Raw genomic sequence first — 23,101 nt, forward strand, 5'->3', positions numbered from 1 at the left:
CCAGGGCCGTGAGGCGATTTTTTTTTTTTCAGCCTGTGTTGAGTGTATAGACACAGAGAGAACTGTTGGGCAGCCAGAGCATGTCTTCCTGCTTTGAGTCTTAATATGTGTATGGTGTGTTGGGACTTGTTGGCCAACTGTTAATGAGATGCACATAGCAAGCTCTCCCGTGGACACTGGGAGGCAGAAGGCAACACACAGGTGTCTGGTGAGAGGGTAGCTAACTCATGACTTTAGACTGCACCATCAGTTCTACCTGGATGATTAACCTGGCTTCCACCTTCAAATCTACTATAAAGTTCTAAGACTTTTGTTGGTCTTACCTTAACCTTCTTAGAGTGCTGAGTATAGGCTTGTACCGTCAGACCTGGTTCTCTATCCTTTACCTGGTTCTGTAGCTGTGCCTTGTGTTCCTCAGTAAAGGAGTAGCGTTTTATATAGCAGCACTTTGTGGGGGCTTGAGGGATGGCTTCCCCATTCATAGCACTTGTTGTTCTCACAGAGGACCTAGGTTGGAGTTCCCGGATCCACGTGGTAGCTCACAATCACCCCTAACTCTAGTTCCAGAGGATCTGATGTACTTTTCTGGCCTCTGGGAGCACAAGGCATGCATGTGGTGCATAGACATCTGTGTAGGCACAACACTCATAACACATAAATCTAAAGTAATTTAAAAATTGGTTTGTACTGCTGAGGCTGGATGACTGTCTTGTCTGTCAGTCAGCCGACAGCCTGCATAACTGTGACATACCATGAATCATGTATTTATACACTCATAAAATAGTGCCACCTATGAGCTTATTATGGAACCAGGAACATAGTGTGCAAGTATACATAAGCCCTAGCAGAAAGTCAGCTTTTATGACATTAAACACTCCAGACCATTGAAGGCTACAGCTCCGCCCCCCCCCCCTGCAATCAGGTAAAGAGGGACATTAGCACTGGGCTGTGGCAGTATCCACTGACCTATGTCATTAGACCATGGGTTACAGTGAACTCCCAACTGTTTCTGGGCTACAGCACAACACCCTGACTGATAGAGACTCTTTTTGTGTGTGTGGTGAATGTGCTGTGCCTAAAAACAAGGCTGTGGAAAACATCAGGTGTCCTCTGCCTTACTCTGATTCCCCTGACAAGGGTCTCACGGAACCAGAGGCTTGATGGTTCACAGAACCTGCTGCCCAGAGAGCTCCCATGGATCTGCCTGTTTGCGCTGGGGCTACAGTTTGATGCATCCACACCTTAACTTTGTTTTGGTTTTTTTTTTTTTTTTTTTTTTTTTTTGTTTTTTGAAACAGGGTCTCTCCATAGCCCTATAACCCTAGCTGTCCTAGAACTCACTAAGTAGATTCGCTTCAGCAGAAATTGTGCCCATGACTGGCCTCTCTTAATTAGTGGTGGGAATTGAACTTGGCCTCACTTGCTGTGGGGAAGAGCTATACCACTGAGCTGTACTCCTATGCCCAGATTTTTAGTGTGTTCCTCGAGTCTCTAATAGTGTCTGCTTCCTGCCTGTTGGTGTTACGAGTATAAGTGCCACCCCTAGCTTTCTGCTATTTCTGGGCAAAAGAAGCCCATAGCTTTTTATTTACGTAGTGTGTGTTCACATATACAGTGATGTATGTGTGTGTTGTGGGGAGGGTCAGGACAACTTGCAGGAGTTGGAACTGGGAATTGAACTCTCAGTCGTCACTGCCTACCTAGTAAACCAACTCTCTGGCCCAAACCTACAGTTCCTTGCTTGCCAGGCGAGCATTCTACACTCTATCTGCTGAGTTGCATCTTCAGCCTGCCTCTTTAGGTTTTGTTGTTGTTGTTGTTGTTGTTAGTTTGAGTGTGTGTGTGTCTTTGTGCACTTTTGAGGTGGTCCCTTTAGGTAGTCCTGGAACTTGGTATATCCCCAGGCTACACATCATTCATTGTCTGAAGTATAATGTGTAATTAAGGTTGGGAAAAAATTTTGGATTGTTAGTAACCGTGACTACCAAGTGAAGCCATAGAACTTAGTGTTTTATAGATAACAAAGTTGATCTAGTATGTGGGTTTATTGTTAGGCAATAAATTCTGATGTTTTCTAAGGACTGTGTCTCTGTTTCTGAAAAGTGTGCTCACCAGGAGCATGTATGAGTGTTTTCCCTGCATGTCTGAATGTGTGTCCTGTGCATGGAGAGCCTGGGAAGCCATAACAGGGTGTCTTTCCCTGGAACTGGGGTTACATGTGGTTTCGAGCTCCCATGTGGGTGCTGGGAATCTGTAGCGCCTGCGCTACCATCTCTTCTACAAATCAAGTGCCCAATGCCCCTTAAATACTGACTTACAGCACAGTGGGAAATTACAGGAATTTTAGGCTTAGCTCCTCCCCACGAGGTGTGTGTCAACAAAACGGGAAGAGTACCAACAACAGCCTTGGGGCAAGGAGTTCTGGCCAACAGCTTCAGGCTTGCTCAAGGCACCTGGGGGGGAGGGTCCGTGCAGAGCCCTACAGGAATCAAACCCAGATTCTCTGCAAGAACACAAGTGCTCTTACCCACCGAGCCATCTTGTAGTTGTTAGCTGGGCACAGTGGTGGATTCTTTCCAACTGCTCGAGGCTATAACAGGCGTCCCTTTGAGCTTTCTGCTGAGAGCAGTCTGGATTCTGAATTTAATGGACTTTGCAATCCTCCTGCCTCAGCTTCTTTCCAGATTACAACCTGTATCTCTGAGTCCTGTTCTCATTAATTAACATTCACTTGGGTTGGAAATGACTTTGGGACTCATTGTTGCCTGGGGACCATCACCCATGGGGCTAAATCTGAAGGTTCCAGGTGGTGGCCATCATGGTCCAAAGATACACTCCTCACCTTTTGCCCTTCCAACACTCCAAATTGCCACAGCTGGCACTCTCAGGAGCTTTCAAGGCTTGGGCACAATCCACTTCTCTGAGTTGTGATGCCGTGGGCCATGGACCCCATGATTTCACCCTTGGAAGGACCAATGCTGAGCTGATATCACCTGAAACACCCATAGCTTTCTAGGAAAACTGAAGTTGTACTCCATTTCTGCCACAAGGACAGTGGGCTCCAGCAGTTTTGCCTCCCGTCTCCTGAATGAGCACTGCAGGCTTCTGACTATATTTTGGCTAAGTGTTTTTTTTTTTTTTTTTTTTTTTCTTTTTTTTTTAACTCAGGGTCTCTACAAACCCCAGGCTGTCCTGTCCTGGAACTTACTATGTAAAGAAGGCTATCCTGGAACTCAGAGGTCTGCCTGCTGCTGTCTCCCAAGTGCTGGGATTAAAAACCTTTTATCTCCAGAACACATAGTTTAGAATGGATAGAAATCCCTCTCTGCAGGGATAATTTTAGGTTTTCCTTTTTCTTTTTTTTTTTTAAGTTTTTATTTATTCGGTATACAGTATTCTGCCTGCATGTATGCCTGCAGGCCAGAAGAGGGCACCAGACCTCATTACAGATAGTTGTGAGCAAACGTGGATGCTGGGATGGAATTTGGGATCTTTGAAGAGCAGGCAGTGATGCTTTTAACTGATGAGCTATAGGCTTTTCTTTTTCTAATTGTATCGCAAACAGATTAAACCTTTTGCTGACAGCCTGGTGTTGGTGGCGCACGCCTTTGGTCCCTGTGAGTCAAAACCTTTTGCTGGCATATTCAAAACTTTAACATCACTTACTAATAAAACTCACCGTGGCCTGGCATTGGTGGTGCACGCCTTTAACACCAGCGCTCAATGGCAGATCTCTGTGAGTTCAAGGCCAGCCTGGTCTACAGAGCAAGTTCCAGGACAGGCTCCAAACCTACACAGAGCAACCCTGTCTCGGAAATCCAAAAAGAAAAAGGAAAGAAATAACAACAAAACACCACTGTGGAGAGTGTCCATAAACTGGCTTCTCACTGGCAAAGGGGATATGTGATGTGAGGAAAAGGGAGGACAGAAGCTCAAAGGAGTCAGAGAAGACACTCGGAGCCCTGGAGTTGAAAGGATAAAAAAAGATACAGCCTAGCTTTCCCATGACCATTGGAAATTAGAAGTCTAAAAAACACCCACCAGCATGTATTTAAAAACCACCCTAGCCACATGTAAAGCTCAGAGAAAAGGGAAAACGTGAAATGGTCCGGTCATGATGACCATGACCGGTTTCTGGGACTTGTTATTATTATTATAACCACCCAGTTTCTGAGAAATGTTGTTATCCACAACAGTCTGGGAATTGTTATGGGTCATCCTGTCCACAAAGAAAATTAATAACTAAAAGAGACAGCACTCATGGCAAGAAGGGAAAGCCAGAAAGAGCAAATGCTTCTGCCAATAGATATAGATAACTCCCTGACTGGAGAGCACATTCTCCCTGCCCCCTGTTATCTTAAGGACAAGGCCACTGAGCCCACTGGTCCTAGAGAAAGAAAACCCCCTAACCTTGTAGGTGCGCTAAACAATCCCGCCTTGTAAAAACTGTGTACTCTATGAAATTTCTGTAACCTTGGAAACCTTATTAACCATCCAAGTTTTGAACCATCCCATGACCTTGCTTACCTTGCTTTTAGGCCTAGTGTGTAAGACCCCAATTTCGGGGTCCTGATGGGCCAATTGGAGAGCCCCGAGACCCAAACACCAAAACCAGGAGATGCAACAAGCAAGAGGTGTTTATTGAACGAGTGCACTCGGGTGACAGCAATCTCAGGGGAAAGCTGCACACTCCTCAAAGGGTTCAGGCTCTCTAGAGAAAGACTGCAATCAGCATACATGCATGGGGCACAAGGTGATTGATTACAAAGTATGATCTCATGTTTGAGAGATCACCCAGCTGTGACCTGTTCTTCTTTAAAGGAAAAACCATAGAATGACTTGGAAAGTCCCAGACTGTCCGTTGACCAGGTATGATCCAGACAGGGCTGTTAATCTGGGACCATTTGTTCCAGAGTTGGGGGCCTATTTCCTTGTTGTGGGCCAAGACCTGTGAGAAACTTCTTTCATACTCTGGCTTTCTCTTGGCTGTACATTTAAAGCCTTTAGTTATTCCACAAAGGTTTGATGATTCAGTAACTAGCCCTATTTAACAAGGTCAGTCTAGCATATAATCACTAGCCCCATCACCATAGTAACCTATCTTGTCTCATAATTCCTGATCTTTTCACCTATGTCAACCAACATCCATTCTTTGTGATTTTCTATATTCTGCCCCTTTCCTATATTCTTGCTCTGCAAGCTAAAGTCTTTTAGTGAAAATAACAGGCTAGCTTTGAAACTGGCCTTGTTAGCTTTGATGTATATCCTATAAAAGCTATCTCAATTCTGCACTAGGGGTCCTCAGTCCTCTACCCCTGCATGGCGTATGGCTGTGGATCCCAGCTTGCTGGAATAAAATCCTCTTGCTATTTGTATCAAGAACACTTCTCGTGAGTGATTTTGGGTGTTGCACCTTTCCTGAGTCACTCAGGCCTTTCAGTGTCTCTGCCAATCCCTGCTGCGATCCCCAGCCCTGCCACCAGTGTGCCAATCTGGTAAGTCACTCTCTTCCACCTCATACTCTCCTAGCCACTCTCCACTGGGCATATGAGACCTAAGCTGGCACAAGAAATCCTGCTTTCCCTTTCTTCTCATGAGTAGATTGTAGACATTGTTTTTGGCTGTAAATATAGCTTGCCTTTGTCTCAGGTATTTTGTTGTGTTCTGTTTTTTTGAGGCAGGGTCTTGCTATGGTAAGTTGTTCACACTAACCTGGAACTGGCTATGTAGCTTTGCCTGTTTGAAATATTTGCCGTGATCCTGCCTTTGCCTCCTGAGTGTTAGAATTGAAAATGTGTATAACATGGTGGTATATGCATTTCAGTCCAGAGGCAGCAGATCTTTGAGTTCAAGGCCAGCCTGGTGAATTCCAGGGCAGCAGAGATTGTGTAGAGAGACCCTATGTAGACCCAGGCAGTGGTGGTGCATGCCTTCAATCCCGGCACTTGGGAGACAGAGACAGGCAGATCTCTGTGAGTTTGAGGTCAACCTGGTCTACAAGTGAGTTCCGGAACAGGATCCAAAGCTACACAGAGAAACCCCATCTCCACAAAACACAAAAAAGCATAGGCCAGTATGTCCTGCTTCATATCAAATGTTATGTTTTGAGTAGCAGCTCTCCTTCTGTCTTGAAATAGATGAGCTTGTGTTAGCCCATCAAAGATTTGAATTGTGCTTTGGTTTATGTCATGGTGGCTTTTCCCCCCTCTCTTTTTTGAGACAGGGTCTCTCTCTGTCAGTGGTTACCAACCTATGAGTATGAAACCCTTTGCCGACTCTCTATTTCCAAAATACTTACATTACAACTTAGAACAGTAGTAAAGTTATAGTTATAAAGTCACAGTGAAAATAACTTTATGGTTGGGGGTCACCACAACATGAGGGACTGTACTAAAGGGTTGAAACATTAGGAAGGTCGAAAACTACTGCTCTATGTAGTCCTGGCTGTCCTCAAACTCAGAGATCTGCCTGCTTCTGCCTCCTGAGTGCTGATATTAAAGACACATGCCACCACACCCAGTCCCCAGGCATTTTACAGCTTATTTCCTTGTTTTAATACCAGAAGAACAGGATGGACAGGAATTCACGTGAAGTCAAACCTGGCCTCAAAATTTGCTCTATTTCCTGTATTGGAACCAGAAGTTCAAGGAATTAAGGGAGTTTTAATCAATAGAGAGACCCCTGGCTGGCCTAGAACTCTATGAAAACCGGGCTGATCTCCAACTCAAAGATTCACCTCCCTCTATGCCTCCTGGGTACTGGGATTAAAGGCATGCCCCACCAACCCAGCCTGAAGACCTTATTTAAAATGATATTTTGACTGGGTGGTGGTGGCACACTCCTTGATTGAATTCTAGCACTCAGGAGGCAGAGGCTGGTGGATCTCTGAGTTTCAGGCTAGCCTGGACTACAAATTGAGTTTCAGGATAGCCAGAGCTGTTACACAGAGAAAATTCTGTCTTGAAATACAAAACAAAACAAAAAAACCCCAAACAAACAAAGCAAACCAACAACAACAAAAGCCCACCCAACTTATTTTGGGAGCGGGCTGGAGGGATGGCTCAGTTGTTAAGAGCACTTGCTCTTGCAAAGGCCTCAGGTTCAATTCCCCACATAGTAACTCAATAGCTGTATGTAACTCAACTCAGGAGGAACTGATTCCCTTTTCTTTTTTAAAAACTTTTTTTCTTTAAAATGGTTTATTTATTATACATTATTCCATCTGCACATATCCCTGCAGGCCAGAAGAGGGCACCAGATCTCATTACAAATGGTTTTGAGCCATCATGTGGTTGCTAAGAAGAATTGAACTCAGGACCCCTGGAAGAACAGCTGGTGCTCTTAACCTCTGAGTCATCTCTCCAGCCCCTGATTCCTTTTCTAACTTCTTGGTTTACTGACTTTATATAGTTTTTGTTGTTGGTGGTAGTTTTACATTTCAGTCTGTCTCTGTGTCAACTTAGCACGAGTTTCCAGTTTTTCTAATTGAAAAATGCTGGCTCAGGTGAGAATCAGCAAACCAAACTTGGGACTGTTGTAAGACAATCTGGAATGCTGCCCCGAATTCCCTCAGTTGTCCCAGACTGGGTCAGCAGGGCAGATGGACAACGGGAAGGGTTAGTACCGGGTGTTTCCTTTACCTCCTTTGCAGGCCTGAGTGCTAGACTTAAAAACATGCCCAGCCCAGTCTATTCACCATCAAAAGACAGGCTGAGGCCTTCAGGCTCCCAGGTAACCCTTTCTCAGTGAGGATGGATTCAGGGGAACAATGGTTGAGATTGGATGCGTAGTGGGGAATGTAAGAAGAGTTTGGCATTGAGACGAAGAGATGCTGAGTGGGATGAACAAACCGATGAGGTCTTCTCCATCACCGTAGTAGTGATTGTGGTCCTGAGTTGGTTGCTGTGATGAAGTAAAAAAAGACTTTCCTAAGCCCTTGGCTTGAAAGCATGTTTTCTTCCTCTTCCTTCCTTCCTTCCTTCCTTCCTTCCTTCCTTCCTTCCTCCCTCCCTCCCTTCCTTTCTTCCTTCCTGTCTGTCTTTTTTCCCCCTGGAAACTTCTGCAGAATGCAGAATAACATGGAATTCTTATTAGAAGTAGTCATGTCATAAGCTGGACATGGTGTCACACACCTTTAGACCCAGTACCTGGAGAGGCAGAAGCAAGTAGATCTATGTGAGTTCCAGGCTAATGAAAAAAGAAAAAGGTCATTGACACAGAACAATGGTCCTATGAACATTGCTTTGTGACCACAGGGAAGACAGACACAATGAGAGTGAAGCCCAAGAACCATTAGCATCTAAATATACAGTCTGTCACATGTTTTTGTCCTGTTCAGTGCATCATGTACAGACTTGAAAGCTGGGAGTAAGGTCCAATGGATCAGTATGGAGGAGGAGCCAGAAGCTGTGAGAGACCAATTGCCCATAATAACATAAACCTTGCAAACTTGAAAAGACCTAACGTCATCAGGAGTCAGGTATGGGTTTGTACTCTGAGACTGTTTCCAGAGAAATTTAGCTGAGGAGGAAAGGCTCACACTAGTGTGGGTGGCAACACCCTGTAGGTTGTGGTCCTGGAGTCAATTACAAACAGAAAATTGAGCTGGGGGTTGGTGGCATACGCCTTTCATCCCAGCACTTGGGAGGCAGAGGAAGGCAGATCTGTGAGTTCGAAGCCAGCCTGGTCTACAGGGCTAGTTCCAGGACAGCCTCCAAAGTAATACAGAGAAGCCCTGTCTCGAAAAACAAAACAAAACAAAAAATAAATGAAAAACAACAAAACAAAAACAACACAACAACAAAAAAAGTAAAGAAAAAAGAAGAACCCCTTATTCTCTTGAGTTGAAATACTTGATCTGAGCATTGGTTATAATTGTAATATACAGGAAACTGCCAGGCCTGGTGGCACACACCTATAAATCTTGGGGCACTGAGGCCAGACTGAGCTACAGAATGAGTTCCAGGCTAGCCTGGAAAACTGAATAGAATATTTACATTCATCTCTTTCCTGACTGAACACTGTATACCCAGCTACCTCAGACCCTTGATACTGTGTTGCTCTCTCCACAAACCATATCTTCTCCAACTGTTACCCAAATAAACTCACACATCGAAGACACACACACACACTTTAAAAAATTTTAAACCTCTAACCACTGCTTACCTAAGACCAAAACACTTGTGGCTTTGAATTTAACTATATTGACACTTAACTCTTCTCTCATGCCTAAATCTAAACAATACACCCCATAATACTACACTCACTAACAGAAAATTTTAATTTGTGGGTATACACCATTAATACCAGCACTCTGGAAGCAGAGGCAGGCAGTTCTCTGAGTTTGAGGTCAGCCTGGTCTACAGAGTGAGTTCTAGGATAGCCAGGGCTACACAGAGAAACCCTGTCTGAAAATAAAAACACACACACAAAAAATCTCATCTCAGGAATGTTCTGTGTTTTACTTGGAGACTGACCAAGAGTAGACTGGGTAGTATTCCCTTGAGGGCACCACATGTGGGCCAGATGGCAGGGTATTCAGATCTTGACTCCTCCAAGGCTGGTAAGGACGGACATATGGAGTCACCTTTCCTAATCAGCCACTGGCTTCTGGTCGCAGGGGATGATTAGTCGGATTACTGAGTTCCCACCCAGCTCATCTTCATGGAGTCCTGGATGGTACAGAGAACAGATGGCACCTAATGTGCTCTTGCAGATCTCATTCATTCTCTGTGTTCAGGCTTTTTTCCTTTTGACTGGGCCCTTTTTTTTGCCTGTCTCTGAATACTCATATCATTCGTATCCGGAATTTCAGCCCCCTGCCATTCACAAAAATCTCACTTGTGATCATCTTGCACTAGTCACCTTAAGTGAAGACCTTGCTCATGTGATCCACTAAACAGCTGCACACGTAGAATGTGCGATGGACACCAACATCTGACCGTGACTTCACCACTACCATACCAGAGACAAATCTCAGTTGCCAGTCATGCTGGGAGCCACATTTAATTATATTTAGGCTTATCTATTTTAGTGTGTTTTTCTGCTTGTATGTATGAGCACCAGAGTGTGCCTGGTACCCTGGGAAGGTAGAAGGTCAGAACCCTAGAAATGGAGTTTTACATGGTTGTGAGCCATCATGTGGGCGCCGGGAACTGAACCCAGGTGTACTGGCTACTCTTATGTCTACTTTACACAAGCTAAGGTTATCCGAAAGGAGGGAGCCGCAGTTGAGAAAGTGTCTCCATAAGATACAGCTGTAAGGTATTTTCTTAGTGATTGATGGGGGTAAGGCCTAGCCATTGTGGGTGGTGTCATGCTTTGACTTGTGGTCTTGAACTCTATAAGAAAGCAGACTGAGCAAGCCACAGGGAGCAAGTCGGTAAGCAGCACCCTTTCATGGCCTTGCATCAGCTCCTGCCTACAGGTTCCTGCCCTGTTTGAGTTCCTGTCCTGACTTCCTTTGATGATGAGCAGCGATGCGGAAGAGTAAGTCAAATAAACCATTCTCTCCCAGACTTATTTATTTTCTTTCAAGACAGCGTTTCTCTGTGAAACAGTTTTGGCTATCCTAGAACTTTCTACAGACCAGGATGGCCTCAAGAATTCACAGAGACCTGCCTGCCTCTGCCTTCTCAGTGCTGGCTGGGATTAAAGGCATCCACTTTCGGGGCTGCAGTCAGAGCCAGCCAAGCGGCCCCAAGTCTGTACCTGAGTGGGGGAGTGTGGATGAGGGAAAGGCTAGCTATAGATAATAAAGAGAGACAGAATAAAGGTCAGGAGGGCAGATCAGTCAATACTGAAATGTCCAGAGTTTATTTTTCGACACTCTTATATACCACAACCAAAAAGGGGAACACAGTATCATGTAAATGGAACAAATAGACTTTTCTTCCTCACTTACTCTAAGGGTTCAGTAACCACACCTTAGCTTTAACTTCTTCCCTAGCTTAGAGGTCAGGAGTAGCCATACTTCAGATTCAACTTCTTGTTCCCTAGCCTTGAGGTCAGGAATAGCCACACCTCAGATTCAGATCTGTTGTTAGTTAGACTAAGACTTCTGTAGCCACACCTTTGACCTTTAGGTCTTGTGACTTGCTGACAGCTTTGAACTTTGTCCTTGTGCCAAGATGGAGTGCAGCCATCTTTATGGGCACCCACAATGCACCACCACCGCCTGGTTATTCATGGTGTTTTATTGCAGCAATAGAAATCCTAACTACTAAGACACTGGGTCCTTGGCAAGCACTAGAGCTCTAAATTGCTGAGCTATCTCTATAACACATTTACAAATGCAGGATTGTCTTTCTGGCCTCAGAAAACACATGTCCACAGCAACCCATTGTTCACCATGTCAATTATTCCCTATCTAATCTGAAAAGTCTGTATCAAGATTTCCCCACACATTGACCAGTGTGTAAAGCAACACTCTCTGTGTCCCCTAAATGAGACACTAGAATTTCATTTCTCAATGTCCAGAGGTAACCTTTCTCTAGTTACTGACAGTAGAAACAGACCCATGTTCAGGTTATAGATGGAAAAGTCATTGATTACACTGAAGGCAGATACTCCCAGTAAAGCAGGCTGTCTCTGGCTACCTTAAGGCCCTCAGTGTATCCATTAGCTCAGGACTAACCTGAGCAAATATCTCTCCAAGGAAATCCTCCATGCCATTATAGCATTTGAAAAGGTCAGGGTAGAACTCCAGGATTGGTTGGCTTGATTGGCAGTGTGGTGTATCAGATTCTTCAGGGCGGGCATGCAGATATAGTTTCCACGGAAATTGACCTCAGTGATCTGGGAACACTGGTCCAGGGCTGGCAGGTGGACATTGAGCTGGGAATCCTGCATAAAACAGTCCCCCTATTCCAGGGTCTGCAGAGTGGCTGTGACTCTTCCTAGTAGAATTTGGAGGCGTCCAATATTTAATTGGAAATTTTTGATGCTACTCAACTTGAGGTGTTTGAGCTGATGGGTACTTGGGTCCTTGCACAAGCAAATTTTGTCTGTAAAGATGCCAGGGAGTGATTTTGAGAGAAAAGAGACAGAGCAGGTTAATTAAGGAGAGTAGTTGAGACTGGGATACAGTCTCAAAGAGGAAGAGGAAGGCTTGCCTCCAGGTCATTCTGACACCATCATGCAGGTCAAGCCCAGGATGTTATGTCATCACTGACTGGCTCAGTCCCCAGCTCTGCAGTTCCTCTCCACTGTCTAGCATAAAACCACACCAGTCTTGGCTCCTCCCACATTACATTCCTCTCTCCACCCAGCCATCATTTTCCTATCTCTATCCCCTTAGTACTGGGATCAAAGTTGTGTGTCACCACTGCCTAACCTCTATGGTCAACTAGTGGCTAACTGCCCTCTGATCTTCAGACAAGCTTTATGTGTTAGAGCACAAACAAAATATCACTACAAAACTGTTAATTGCTGACCCATCTGTCCAGCTCCTGGTGCCCACTTTTATTTTCAAAAGCTATAGAGCTTGCCATAGTTGTGCTTTATTCCAGTATTTGATAGAATGAGGCAGGAAGATTATAAATTTGATGCCAGTCTGGGTACACAGCAAGACAGCCTCTAACCAAAACATAGGAATGCAATTTCAATGGAATGGCTGTTTAATGGCTTTACATTAATTCACTCATGTGTGTATTTAATGTAACAAAGGCTTTTTAATTTTGTACAGAGGCAAAACAGTGTATGTGTGTTGGCATTTGCATGCCACAGCATGCATGGGGAGGACAGAAGACAACTTGTAAGAGCTAGAGTGAAATCCTACCATTCAGATGCAGGGAGTAAAATTCAGGTTGTCAGGCTTGATGGCAGGTGCCTTTACCCAGTCTTCAAAAAGCCAGCTGTGAAGGCACAGAAGATTGCTTTTAAGCATGTCCCCAGATGCTGAAATGGAGAGCCTTTGTTATTGTTTTGTTTGAGCCAAGATCCTACTAAGTATCTCTTGCTGGCCTTGAACTCCCTTTGTAGTATAGACTAGCCTTGAGGTCACAGAGACCTACCAGCCTCTGCCTCCTGAGTGCTGGGATTAAAGGCATGCATCTCCACTTCGAATTAAGGTGGAGGTTCTAATGATCTAGGACTTCCCATGTTGCACTGGAATCTTGGGGTAGAAGTGAGTGAGCCTAACACTATCTTTAACTTTTTTTTTTTGGTTTTTCGAGACAGGGTTTCTCTGTGTAGTTTTGGAGCCTATCCTATTTTGCTGTTTAAGCCATTCTGTTACCTACAGCCTGGAGTGGAATGGGTTCCTCAGACAGGACTGACCTGGAATTTATCAAATATCTTTTTTTTTTTTTTTTTGAGACAGGCTTTCTCTGTGTAACAGTCCTGGCTGTCCTGAAACTCACTTTGTAGATCAGGCTGGCTTTGAACTGAGATCTACCTGCCTCTGCCTCCCAAATGCTGAGATTAAAGGCATTCGCCGCCACCACCTGGCCACTTCCATTTTTTTGAGACAGGGTTTCACTATGAAGCCCTGGTTGGCTGTCCTGGAACCAGTCTGGCCTTAAACTCACAGAGATCCACTCGCGTTCCACCTCCTGATACTGGGATTAAAGTCTGAACTATCACCCCTGTCTTGCAAACCTCCTTGCCTTCCCATCTGTAGCGTTGGCCTTACATTTTGAACTACCACACCTGGCTAGAGGGCTGTGTTTTCAAAAGCATACGTAGCTGGGCAGTGGTGGCACAAGCCTTTAATTCCACCACTCAGGAGGCAGATGCAGGTGGATCCCTGTGAGTTTGAGGTCAGCCTGGTCTACAGCTAGTTCCAGGACAGATAGGCCTGTTACACAAAGAAACCCTGTCTCAAAAAACCCCAAACAACAAAAACAGCTGTATACAGAGAGCTGCAGAGATGGCTCAGAGCCCTTGCTGTGGGCTTGAGTTGTGTTCCCAGTACTCACATGCCAGGTTACAATCATGTGTAACTCTGGTTGAGGGTGGGTGCCTTGCTCTGATACCTTTTTGTGACCTCCAAGGTCACAAGGCATGTTCATGGTGAACATATATTTTAAGAAAACAAATCCCTTCAGACCTGGTGGCTCAGGCCTGTATGTGGATTTGGTCTTTTTTCACAAAAGACCCCAAAACAAAAATATTATTTAAAAAAAAAACTGTTAAACTGCTTCTTTTCTTAATTTTACATACCAACTACAGTGTTCCCTCCCTATAAAAGTAAATTCTAATCCAACAGGCCTTTTTCACTTGGCAGCAACAAATATAAACTTCCTTTATAAGAAATTGTTGGAGATAATACACACACACATATATATTTTTGTTTGTTTGTTTTTTTGAGACAGGGTTTCTCTGTTGCTTTGGAGGCTGTCCTGGAACTAGTTCTTGTAGACCAGGCTGGTCTCAAACTCACAAAGATCTGCCTGCCTCTGTATCTCCAGTGATAGAAGATAATTTCTTAAAATTGTGTGGTTTCTTTGATATCTCAAAGATAAGAAAGGAAATCTCACCCGGTGTGGTGGTGCACTCCCTTAATTCTAGCACCCAGGGGGTGCAGAAGCAGGCAGGCCTTTGTGAGCTCAAGGTCATTCTGTTCTACATAGTGAGCTATAGTGAGTAAAACCCTAGTTAAAAAAAAAAAAAAAAAAAAAAAAAAAAAAAGCTGGTGATGGCACATGCCTTTAATCCCAGCACTCAGGAGACAGAGGCAGGAGGATCTATGAGTTTGAAGCCAGCTTGGTCTATAGAGCTAGTTCCAGGACAGCTTAGGGCTGTTACACAGAGAAACCCTGTCTTGGGGGAAAAAAAAAAAAAAAAAAAGGTTGGAATGAACATAATATAAAGGACCTGGCGTCTGGGTTCTGGTATCCCTCAGTTCCTGCTTCCACCCTCTACTGGGCACACTCCAGCCTAGACTTTGGGCTGTCCTTCTTTTCTCGCAGGGGATCTTCCCTATATAACCCTGCCGTTTTTTGGTTACCTGCCCTTCCTTCCTTCCTTCCTTCCTTCCTTCCTTCCTTCCTTTCTTCCTTCCTTTCTTTTTCTTTTCTTTTTTTTTTTTTTTTTTTTTTTTTTTTTTTTTTTAAAACATTTTGCCCTCTTTACTGCAGCAGCAGCTTCCTCTCTTTCCTCTCATGACTTACAGTTACTCAGGCTCTGAACTCTCCCAGATTGTGTCTGTCTCTGGCTGTGATCTCCCTTTTATCTACAATAACTTTCTCGTCCACCAAACCTAGGAGCAGTCATAGCTTTTCCTTTTTATTGCTTTCATTCAAGACACAAATCCAAAATGAAGTGCATAAATAAGCAAGTACATAGGTAAAACAATATAAATCAAACCAAGTGGGAGTTTGGCTTTTGGCTTTCACAGAATCTCGTGATTTTTTTTTTTTTTTTTTTCTTCCGTGACAGGGTCTAACTAAGGAGACTACATCGGAAATCTATGCGTAGAGCAGGAAGGGCTGGAACTCACAGGGATCTGCCTGAATCTGCTGGGATGAAAGGCGTGCACCATTTCCTGCGGTTTTCAGGTTTTTTTTTTTTCTCAAACATTCTGGCCTTGCACAGAGATCTGCCTGCCTCTGCCTCTAGAGGGCATGGATCAAAGGCGTGCGCCATTTCGCGGAGCTTCCTCGTGTTTTTTTCCTTTCTCACAGCGTTTGTATTGAATCCAGAGACTGAAAGAAAAAAAAAAAAAAAAAAAAAACCAGCCAGAGCGACAGGGCGGAGATTCAATCGTCCAATCAGCTGGCAGCTTGTGGTTGGCAGGCGGGGCGACACACCGGAAGTGTGAGACGGAACGCCGAAAGGGGAAAAAAAATAAAGCTTCAGACCGGAAGTGTGAGGCGGTATATGAATGAAAAAGCTTCAGGACGGAAGTGTGAAGTGAAGATGGATGACAAAACCTCAGTGGAGCCGGCGAAGATCCTCACAGCCTTGGAGCCCGAGCCTGGAGTGACTGCCTGCTTCGTCTGGGTTTCTCAGTTCTGTAATTAGTGCTTGTTTCTGGTGAGTCAACCACCTCCATCGGGGCACAGTGATTGAGGGGCGTTTGACTCGAGATGCCAAGGAACTCTGATTTCTTCTCTTTGTACAGGCAGGTTGTAAGTATAGGGATTACTCATAATGAAGTTTGCCAGCACCTTAAATGTCTTTTGTCCTTAATTTCTTGGTTTCATTTTTATTAGTTTTTTTTTTTTGGGGGGGGGGACGGGACCTCACTATGTAGCTCAGGTTGGGCCAGAAGTCAAGAAACACCCACCTCCACTCTCATTTTCCGCCCCGGCCTCCGTAGTGCATGATTGCCGGTGTGTTTCACCAAGGTCTAGTTAATTTCAAATTATTTTTTGTTTCTTGAGACAAGGTTCCACTGAAACTACTGGCAGTTCCGTTTCTGCCTCCCCATGCTGGAACTACAAGCTGAGAGTTACTCGAATATCTAGAATTATGCTTTTGTTTGTGTCAATGTAAAATTTACATTCTTTGGTTATTCAGGTAGGGTTAGACTGTTAGAATTACCAAAAACCTGAGCTGGGCGGTGTTGACTCATGTCATTATTCCAGCACTTGGAAGCAGAGGCACACAGATCTCTGGGTTAAAGGCCAACCTGCCTGATCTACAATGTGAGTTCCAGGACAGCCAGGCCTGTTACACAAAGAAACGCTGTCCCGGGGGGGGGGGGGGGGGAATGTTTTATTTTGTTTTGAAGGCATGATCTAGCCTGACCTTAAACAGCTGATCCTCTTAACTCTATATCCTCAGTGTTTGGATTTTATTTAGTTTTTGTTTTTTTCAAGACAGGGTTTTCTTCGTATCCTTGGCTGTCCTAGAACTTGCTCTGTAGGTCAGGCTGTAATGAGAAATACCCATGGAATGGAATATGCTTTTTTGTTTGGTTATATTTTTATAAGACCTTCGGGGTGGTGATGGTGCCTGCCTCCAATGCCAGTACTTGTCTCACATGGGCTAGGCTCCATCATCAACCCCCGGTACCAAACAACCTCTCCTCAATTATTTTTTGTTCTGTCCTATTTTTTTTTTTTTAATTTTACTACATTGTATATAGGTCTTCTGGCTGCATGAGCCTCTTGTGTATTCCTGAGGCACATAAGACTGAAAGGCAAATCCTGGTGCTAAAGTTACAGATGGCTGTGAACCACCATGTGGGTGGTGGGAATCAAACTCTGGAAGAGCAACCAGTACTCCTAACTGCTAAGCCATATCTTGTTTTTGTTTTTATTTTGAGACCCTCAATATGGCTTGGCCAGAAACTATACAGACATAACTGGCCTGGAACTTTCCTAGTTCTTCCAAAATGCTGGGGAGTCTCTTGCTACCATTCCCTGTATCATTGCAGTATTTCCTTTTTCTTTTTAATTATATATTTTATTTCATGTGCATTGGTGTTTTACTTTCATGTATGTCTGTGTGAGGGTGTCAGGTCCCCTGGAACTGGAGTTAGACAGCTGTGAGCGGCCATGTGGGTGCTGGGAATTGAACCCAGGTCCTCTGAAAGAGCAGTCAGTGCTCTTAACAGCTGAGCGTTCTCTCCAGCCCTCATTGCAACATTTTTAAAGTAGAGTCTACAAGTCAGGCATTGTAACCAAAACACAAGATCCACTCCTAAGTATAGACAGGAAGATGGTGAAATTTGCAGGCAAGCCTGGGCTACCTAGTAAGTTCCATCAAGGGCAGCTGTGGCCTCATAGCCATTTCCACACCTGCTTGGACTACAGGCAAGACCATATTTCCAAAAGTAAAAAAGTTAAGTATGACTGGAAGGTTTTCCTTTTCTCATCCATTTCTTCACTTAGACTCTAATGTAACATGGGAAACATTTCCTTTAAGCCTCACTGCAGTAACATCTTCATCTCAAAGTCACTGTGTCCTAGACACTCTACAGTCACCTGGCTTGAGAACTACTTGTGAAAGTTTGTTTTATCTGCGAGACACTGTCAGGCTGGCGTGAGTTCATTGACCCCCGCCTCAGTCTCTAGAATAGTATGGTGTAGCCGAGTGTCCCACCTCGGGCTCTAAAGCTTTGAAGGTAACACATAATGATTAACCCTCACTACATGCACCCTCCTGAGTCATTCCCAGGCAGGTTTAGCTCATTGACAGGATAATATGGGGAGCTGGGGAGATGGTGAGGCAGTCGAGAACACTTCATTGCTCTTTCAGAGGACCAGATTCAATTCCCAGGACCTGCGGGATTGCTCACACCCACCCATAACAAAACACCGGTTCCCGCTGATTCAGCAGGCGTGCGTGTGGTGCACATACACGCATGTAGACATAAACTAAAACATATCTTTAAAAAAAAAAAAACCAAAAACAAAAAAAAGCCCAGAATATGGGAAGGTTAGGCATGAAGCATTCCAATGGCTTTCCCACCTTTCCATGAGCATATTTTTGTTTTTTGCTTTTGAGACAGGGTTTCACTGTGTATCCTTAGCTGCCCTGGAACTAGTTTGAGGCTGGCCTCAAACTCAGAGATCCACCTGCTCTCTGCCTCCTGAGTGCTGGGACTAAAGGAATGCACCAAAGAGTCTGGAATGTTCTGATGTAGGTTCTACCCCAAGCCCCATCTCCCATTCCAAACTCCACCTTCAAAAAGCCCACTAAGGGTCAGCTCCTTCCCTGGGGGCTGCTCAAGACCACACCTACAGGCTGCTTAAGACCTGGCAGCCATACTTGCCACATGCTACCTCTCCCACCCTCCTGAGAGTCACCCAGGAGTGCTTTGCTCTGTTCATTAAACCTGGGTTCATTATTTCAGTTTGATTGGCTTATTATATCCGTGTCGGTGGGAACTGGGAATTTATCAATAATCAGTGTTCCTGTTGCCATAAAAGGGTGGGGCTCAGCTCTAATGTTCCTGGAGGAACAGTAGCTGGGTTTAGATAACATAGTTGAGAAAGTATAGCCACTCATTATCCCTATAGTTGAATGTTTGGTTCCCAGTTGGTGCACTGTTTTGGAAGGACTAGGAGATGTGGCCTTGTTAGAGCAGGTCTCAGAAGCCCATGCCAGACTCTCTTTTCAGTTTGCTTGCAGATGAGGTGTAAGCTAGCGCTAGTGCCTGCCTGCCTGTCTACCATGATGGCCATGGATTTACCTTCTGAAACTAATCAAACCCCCAACTAAATGCTTCTATAAGTTGCCTTGGTAATGGTGTCTCATCACAGCCATAGAACACAGTAACTTAGACAGGTGAGAAGCGGGGGTTCCTAAGACAGCCTCCGCTATGTTTTACCAGGCTCCTTCAGACTGAAGACCTGAAGGATGAGCTTCCAGGCCCCCCCCACACTCGTGCAGCTGGCAGTGCAGAGCCTGCTGAAGGATGAGGCCCTGGCCATCTCTGCTCTGCAGCAGCTGCCCAGGGTGCTGTTCCCACCACTGTTTGAGGAGGCCTTCAACCACAGACAAACTAACATCCTGAGGGCTATGGTAGCAGTATGGCCCTTCCCCTGTCTCCCTGTGGGGACCCTGATGAAGACCCCTGATCTGGAGATCTTGCAGGCTGTGCTGGATGGAGTGGACATGCTATGGACACAGAAGTTTCTCCCCAGGTAAGCAAGACCCAAGTAGGGTAGAACGGTGGATACTGGGGTACAGGGGAGAGACACTTGGTAAGGGAGAATGGGGTCAAAGGTCAGAGACTTCTGATGGTATCATCTTGGAAGATTGCAGCAGCCTTGACCCTGTTGAGCCCCAGTATAAAGGACAGTTGGATATGGAACGGAGCTTAAGCAGCTACTGCCACAGTGGAATAAACCTTTCCCTGACTCACACAGGTTCTGGAGATGGAAGAGATGGAATCAAGAATTGAGCTAAGTGGAGGAGGCAGTGCAGGGTTAGATGCAGCTCAGTGAGAGAGCCCTTGTCCGGCAGGCTCCAAGGCCTTGTGGAAAAGCAGAAGCATGCATAACAGAGCAGGGCAGGTGGCAGCAAGGTATGGAGAAAAGCTGGCCTGGCTTTGGTCTTTTGTACCTTCTGATGTTTCTACCTGCTTTGCTTACAGGAGGCAGAAGCTTCAAGTGCTCGACCTGAGGAATGTGCGCCGTGATTTCTGGGATGTTTGGGTTGGAAGGGAGGAGGATGGAGACTTCTCAGAAGAGGCTGTGTGCGAAAAAAAGCAAAGAGCAAAGCGCCATCCTAGATACGCACTGAGGCGGCGCTTGCAGGTGGTCACCAACCTTTGCCTCAGGTTCCACCTGAATGAACACCAGACATACTTGTTGCAGTGGGCCCAGCAGAGAAGAAGTTTCATCAGGCTGTGCTGTGTGAAGATGCAGATTTGGGCATTGCCCGTGTACACGGTCAGGAAAGTCTTGATGGTTTTTCAGCCTGATAGCATCCAGGAGCTGGAACTAAATACAGGTTGGAGTCTGTCCACTCTGGTGCATTTTATATCTTACCTGGACCAGATGAGAAACCTTCAAAAACTCCTCTTAACACGGAGCCACAAGAACACCTTCAAGGTTCTAAATACCCCCTCCGACATACAGAAGTGTATCACCAAGTTTGTTTCTCAGTTCTCGAAACTCAACTGTCTCCAGCATCTCTCAATGAATGGCGTCTACTTTTCCAGTGAGCACATGAAACAGTTGTTCAGGTAAAGCAGGGTGGAGCATGTTCTGCTACCATGGCGATCCTTCCTCTTACATTAGAGAATAGTGGGCACCTGAGTGAGGCCAGCCCAGCTACTGTGGTTTCACAATCATGGTGTCATTACAGCATCTAATCAGGGTTTTATTTCCATTTTATAGAGTAGAGAGCTCAGTTCAGTGACTGCTCATTAAGCAGAGGCTGAGCTCTGGGGTAGAAGGTGTGGAGAGAGCCACCTTGCTAGATCAGTTGGGTGGGTCAGATGTAGTAACATGTACTGTGAATTCTTCCTTGGCATTCTGTCTAAGATAAGGGGAAGTGAATAGGTCAGAACAGTGGGCCCAGAACTGGAGAGGACCCACATAGGGGAACACTGCTTAGCATTTGTGGGTCTTCTGACTTCTCACATGCGAAATCCTTTTTTGAGCCCAGGTAGGGCCTGAGTAGAAATGGGTAGAAATGAGTGATACCCACTGTGGGTGAGAGGTAGGGGTAAAGAACTTTAAGTAAGGACAGAGACTCTACTGGGGGAGGCAAAAGACAGTTGAAGACTTTTCCAGATCTTTCATGGGTTAGTTCTTCCTGTGTGTACCCTGGGCTAAGGTGGCCAGCACAGGTTTTCCTTGATAGTAATGGAAGCTGTACACCCACGGCCTGAGTCAGTCCCATGTTGATACTGACAGGCCTCTCTCTACCAAGAATGGTGAGACTGCAATAAGCAGCATCCTGGATATTTGTTTCCATCATAGCACATGACTCGAAGACAAATGTACCTTTACTTCTATGCTAACCCTTGCACCAACTCTCTCCATCCCTGTGTGCCACAACTAATCACTTGGTCTCTTCCTAGGTACCTGAAGACCCCTTTGGAGTCTCTGTCCATCACTATGTGCAAGCTTTCACAGTCAGACTTAAATTCCTTGTCCCAGAGTGAAACTCTCCATCAGCTCAAACACCTGAATCTGAGACTTGTGAAGTTAAATGACTTATATCCCGTGCCTTTCCACGATCTCCTAAGGAGTGTTGCAGACACTCTGCAGACCCTAGAGTTGGAGGGCTGTTGGATGGTGGATTCCCAGGTCATTACCCTCCTGCCTGCCCTGAGGCAATGCTCCAAGCTCACCAGGGTCAGTTTCTATGACAATGACATCTCCATGGCTGTCCTGAAGGACCTTCTGTATCACACAGCTAACCTAAAACAGCTGACCCAGGAGCTGTATCCCGCCCCTTTGGAATGCTATGATGACAGGGGTGATGTTCACTTAGGAAGATTTGCCCAACTTTGCCCTGAGCTCATGGATACACTCATTGCTATAAGGCAGCCCAAGGGCGTCTCCTTTGCTACATATGTCTGCCATGAATGTTGTCAGCGCTGTGTCTATGACCTAGAGACCAGGCTTTGTCGTTGTCGGCAGTAAATGGGGAAGGTTGCTTGATACTGAGAAATGAAAGCCTAGTAATAGGTATTTATTTCATCAAGGGGACCCAGAGCTTATGGCCACACACTCACTGCTCAGTGTTTGGGAAACAAGATGGTGTGCAGTAGGACAGATCACAAGGACTGAGGTTAGCATGGAGAATGGCGGGGCTCCGAGGACAAGGGTTTATGGAGTCAAAGAGATAATTCTGCATTTTGTATTTCTTAAAGATTCCTTTCATGTATGAGTGTTTTACCTGAGTATATGTGTGCTTGGTGCCTGTGGAGGTCAGATGAAGGGTTGAATCCCCTGGGACTGGAGGTGTAGGTGGCTGTGAACCATGATGTAGGTGGCTTGGAGTCTAACATGGGTTCTCTGCAAGAACAAGTGCTCTTAGCTGCTGAGCCATCTCTCCAGCCCCAATTCTGCCTTTTCTAAAAGAGTTTTCTTGCATGTTTTCCTGGTGTCCTTCCCCACCATTAAGCTGGTTTCACTATCACTGTTTTCCTTTGACTGTTGAGCTGGAAAGACCCTGTGCTGTTGTCTGACCTCTTGTCCAAGATCTCTAGACATCTGTGATGGCAGATGTTTATCAGCATGACTGGAACCCAAGCTGCTGGGCGTTCCTGTGAGGTGAGACATTTTCTTTACCGCATTATTTGAAGAAGCACCCATCCTAAATTGAAGCCATGCCTTGCTTTGGCAGAGACTTCCAGCCTTGTGGATGAACAACTCCTACATCCTTGGTCTTTTTATTGTGAGCCAGCCGTTGTCAAGACTACCTAGGCCACAGCCTGCCATTCAGTCTACTAAACTTCATATATTTCTTTCCTTTTTAAAATATTTTACTATAAGTCATCTTATTTTACATATCAATCCCAGTTCCCTCTCCTTCCCATCCTCCCATGCCCCCCTCTGACCTATCCCATATATCATCCACTCCCCAAGGAGGGATCATAAAAATCTGTCAAATTATTTGGGGTAGGCCCTCCCCCGTGTATCTAGGCTGAAAGTGTATCCCTCCATAGAGAATGGGCTCCTGAAGTCCGTTCTTGCACTATGGATAAATAAACCCTGGTTCCACTGCCAGAGGCCCCATAGAC

General features: G+C 45.3%; 1 protein-coding gene across 1 annotated transcript; it reads left to right on the forward strand.

Annotated features, from left to right (window-relative positions):
- Positions 1-15,788: 15,788 nt before the first annotated feature.
- LOC127213297 (PRAME family member 8) lies at positions 15,789-22,841 on the forward strand. The gene is made up of 4 exons (XM_051173626.1): positions 15,789-15,978; positions 19,229-19,541; positions 19,994-20,587; positions 21,431-22,841. Exons 2-4 carry the CDS (start codon positions 19,255-19,257, stop codon positions 21,996-21,998), a joined length of 1,449 nt encoding a protein of 482 aa, XP_051029583.1. The 5' UTR covers positions 15,789-15,978; positions 19,229-19,254; the 3' UTR covers positions 21,999-22,841.
- The last annotated feature ends 260 nt before the right edge of the window (positions 22,842-23,101 follow it).

The sequence above is a fragment of the Phodopus roborovskii genome, unplaced genomic scaffold (genome assembly GCF_943737965.1).
Source record: "Phodopus roborovskii unplaced genomic scaffold, PHOROB, whole genome shotgun sequence".
In the NCBI taxonomy this organism is placed as follows: Eukaryota; Metazoa; Chordata; class Mammalia; order Rodentia; family Cricetidae; genus Phodopus; species Phodopus roborovskii.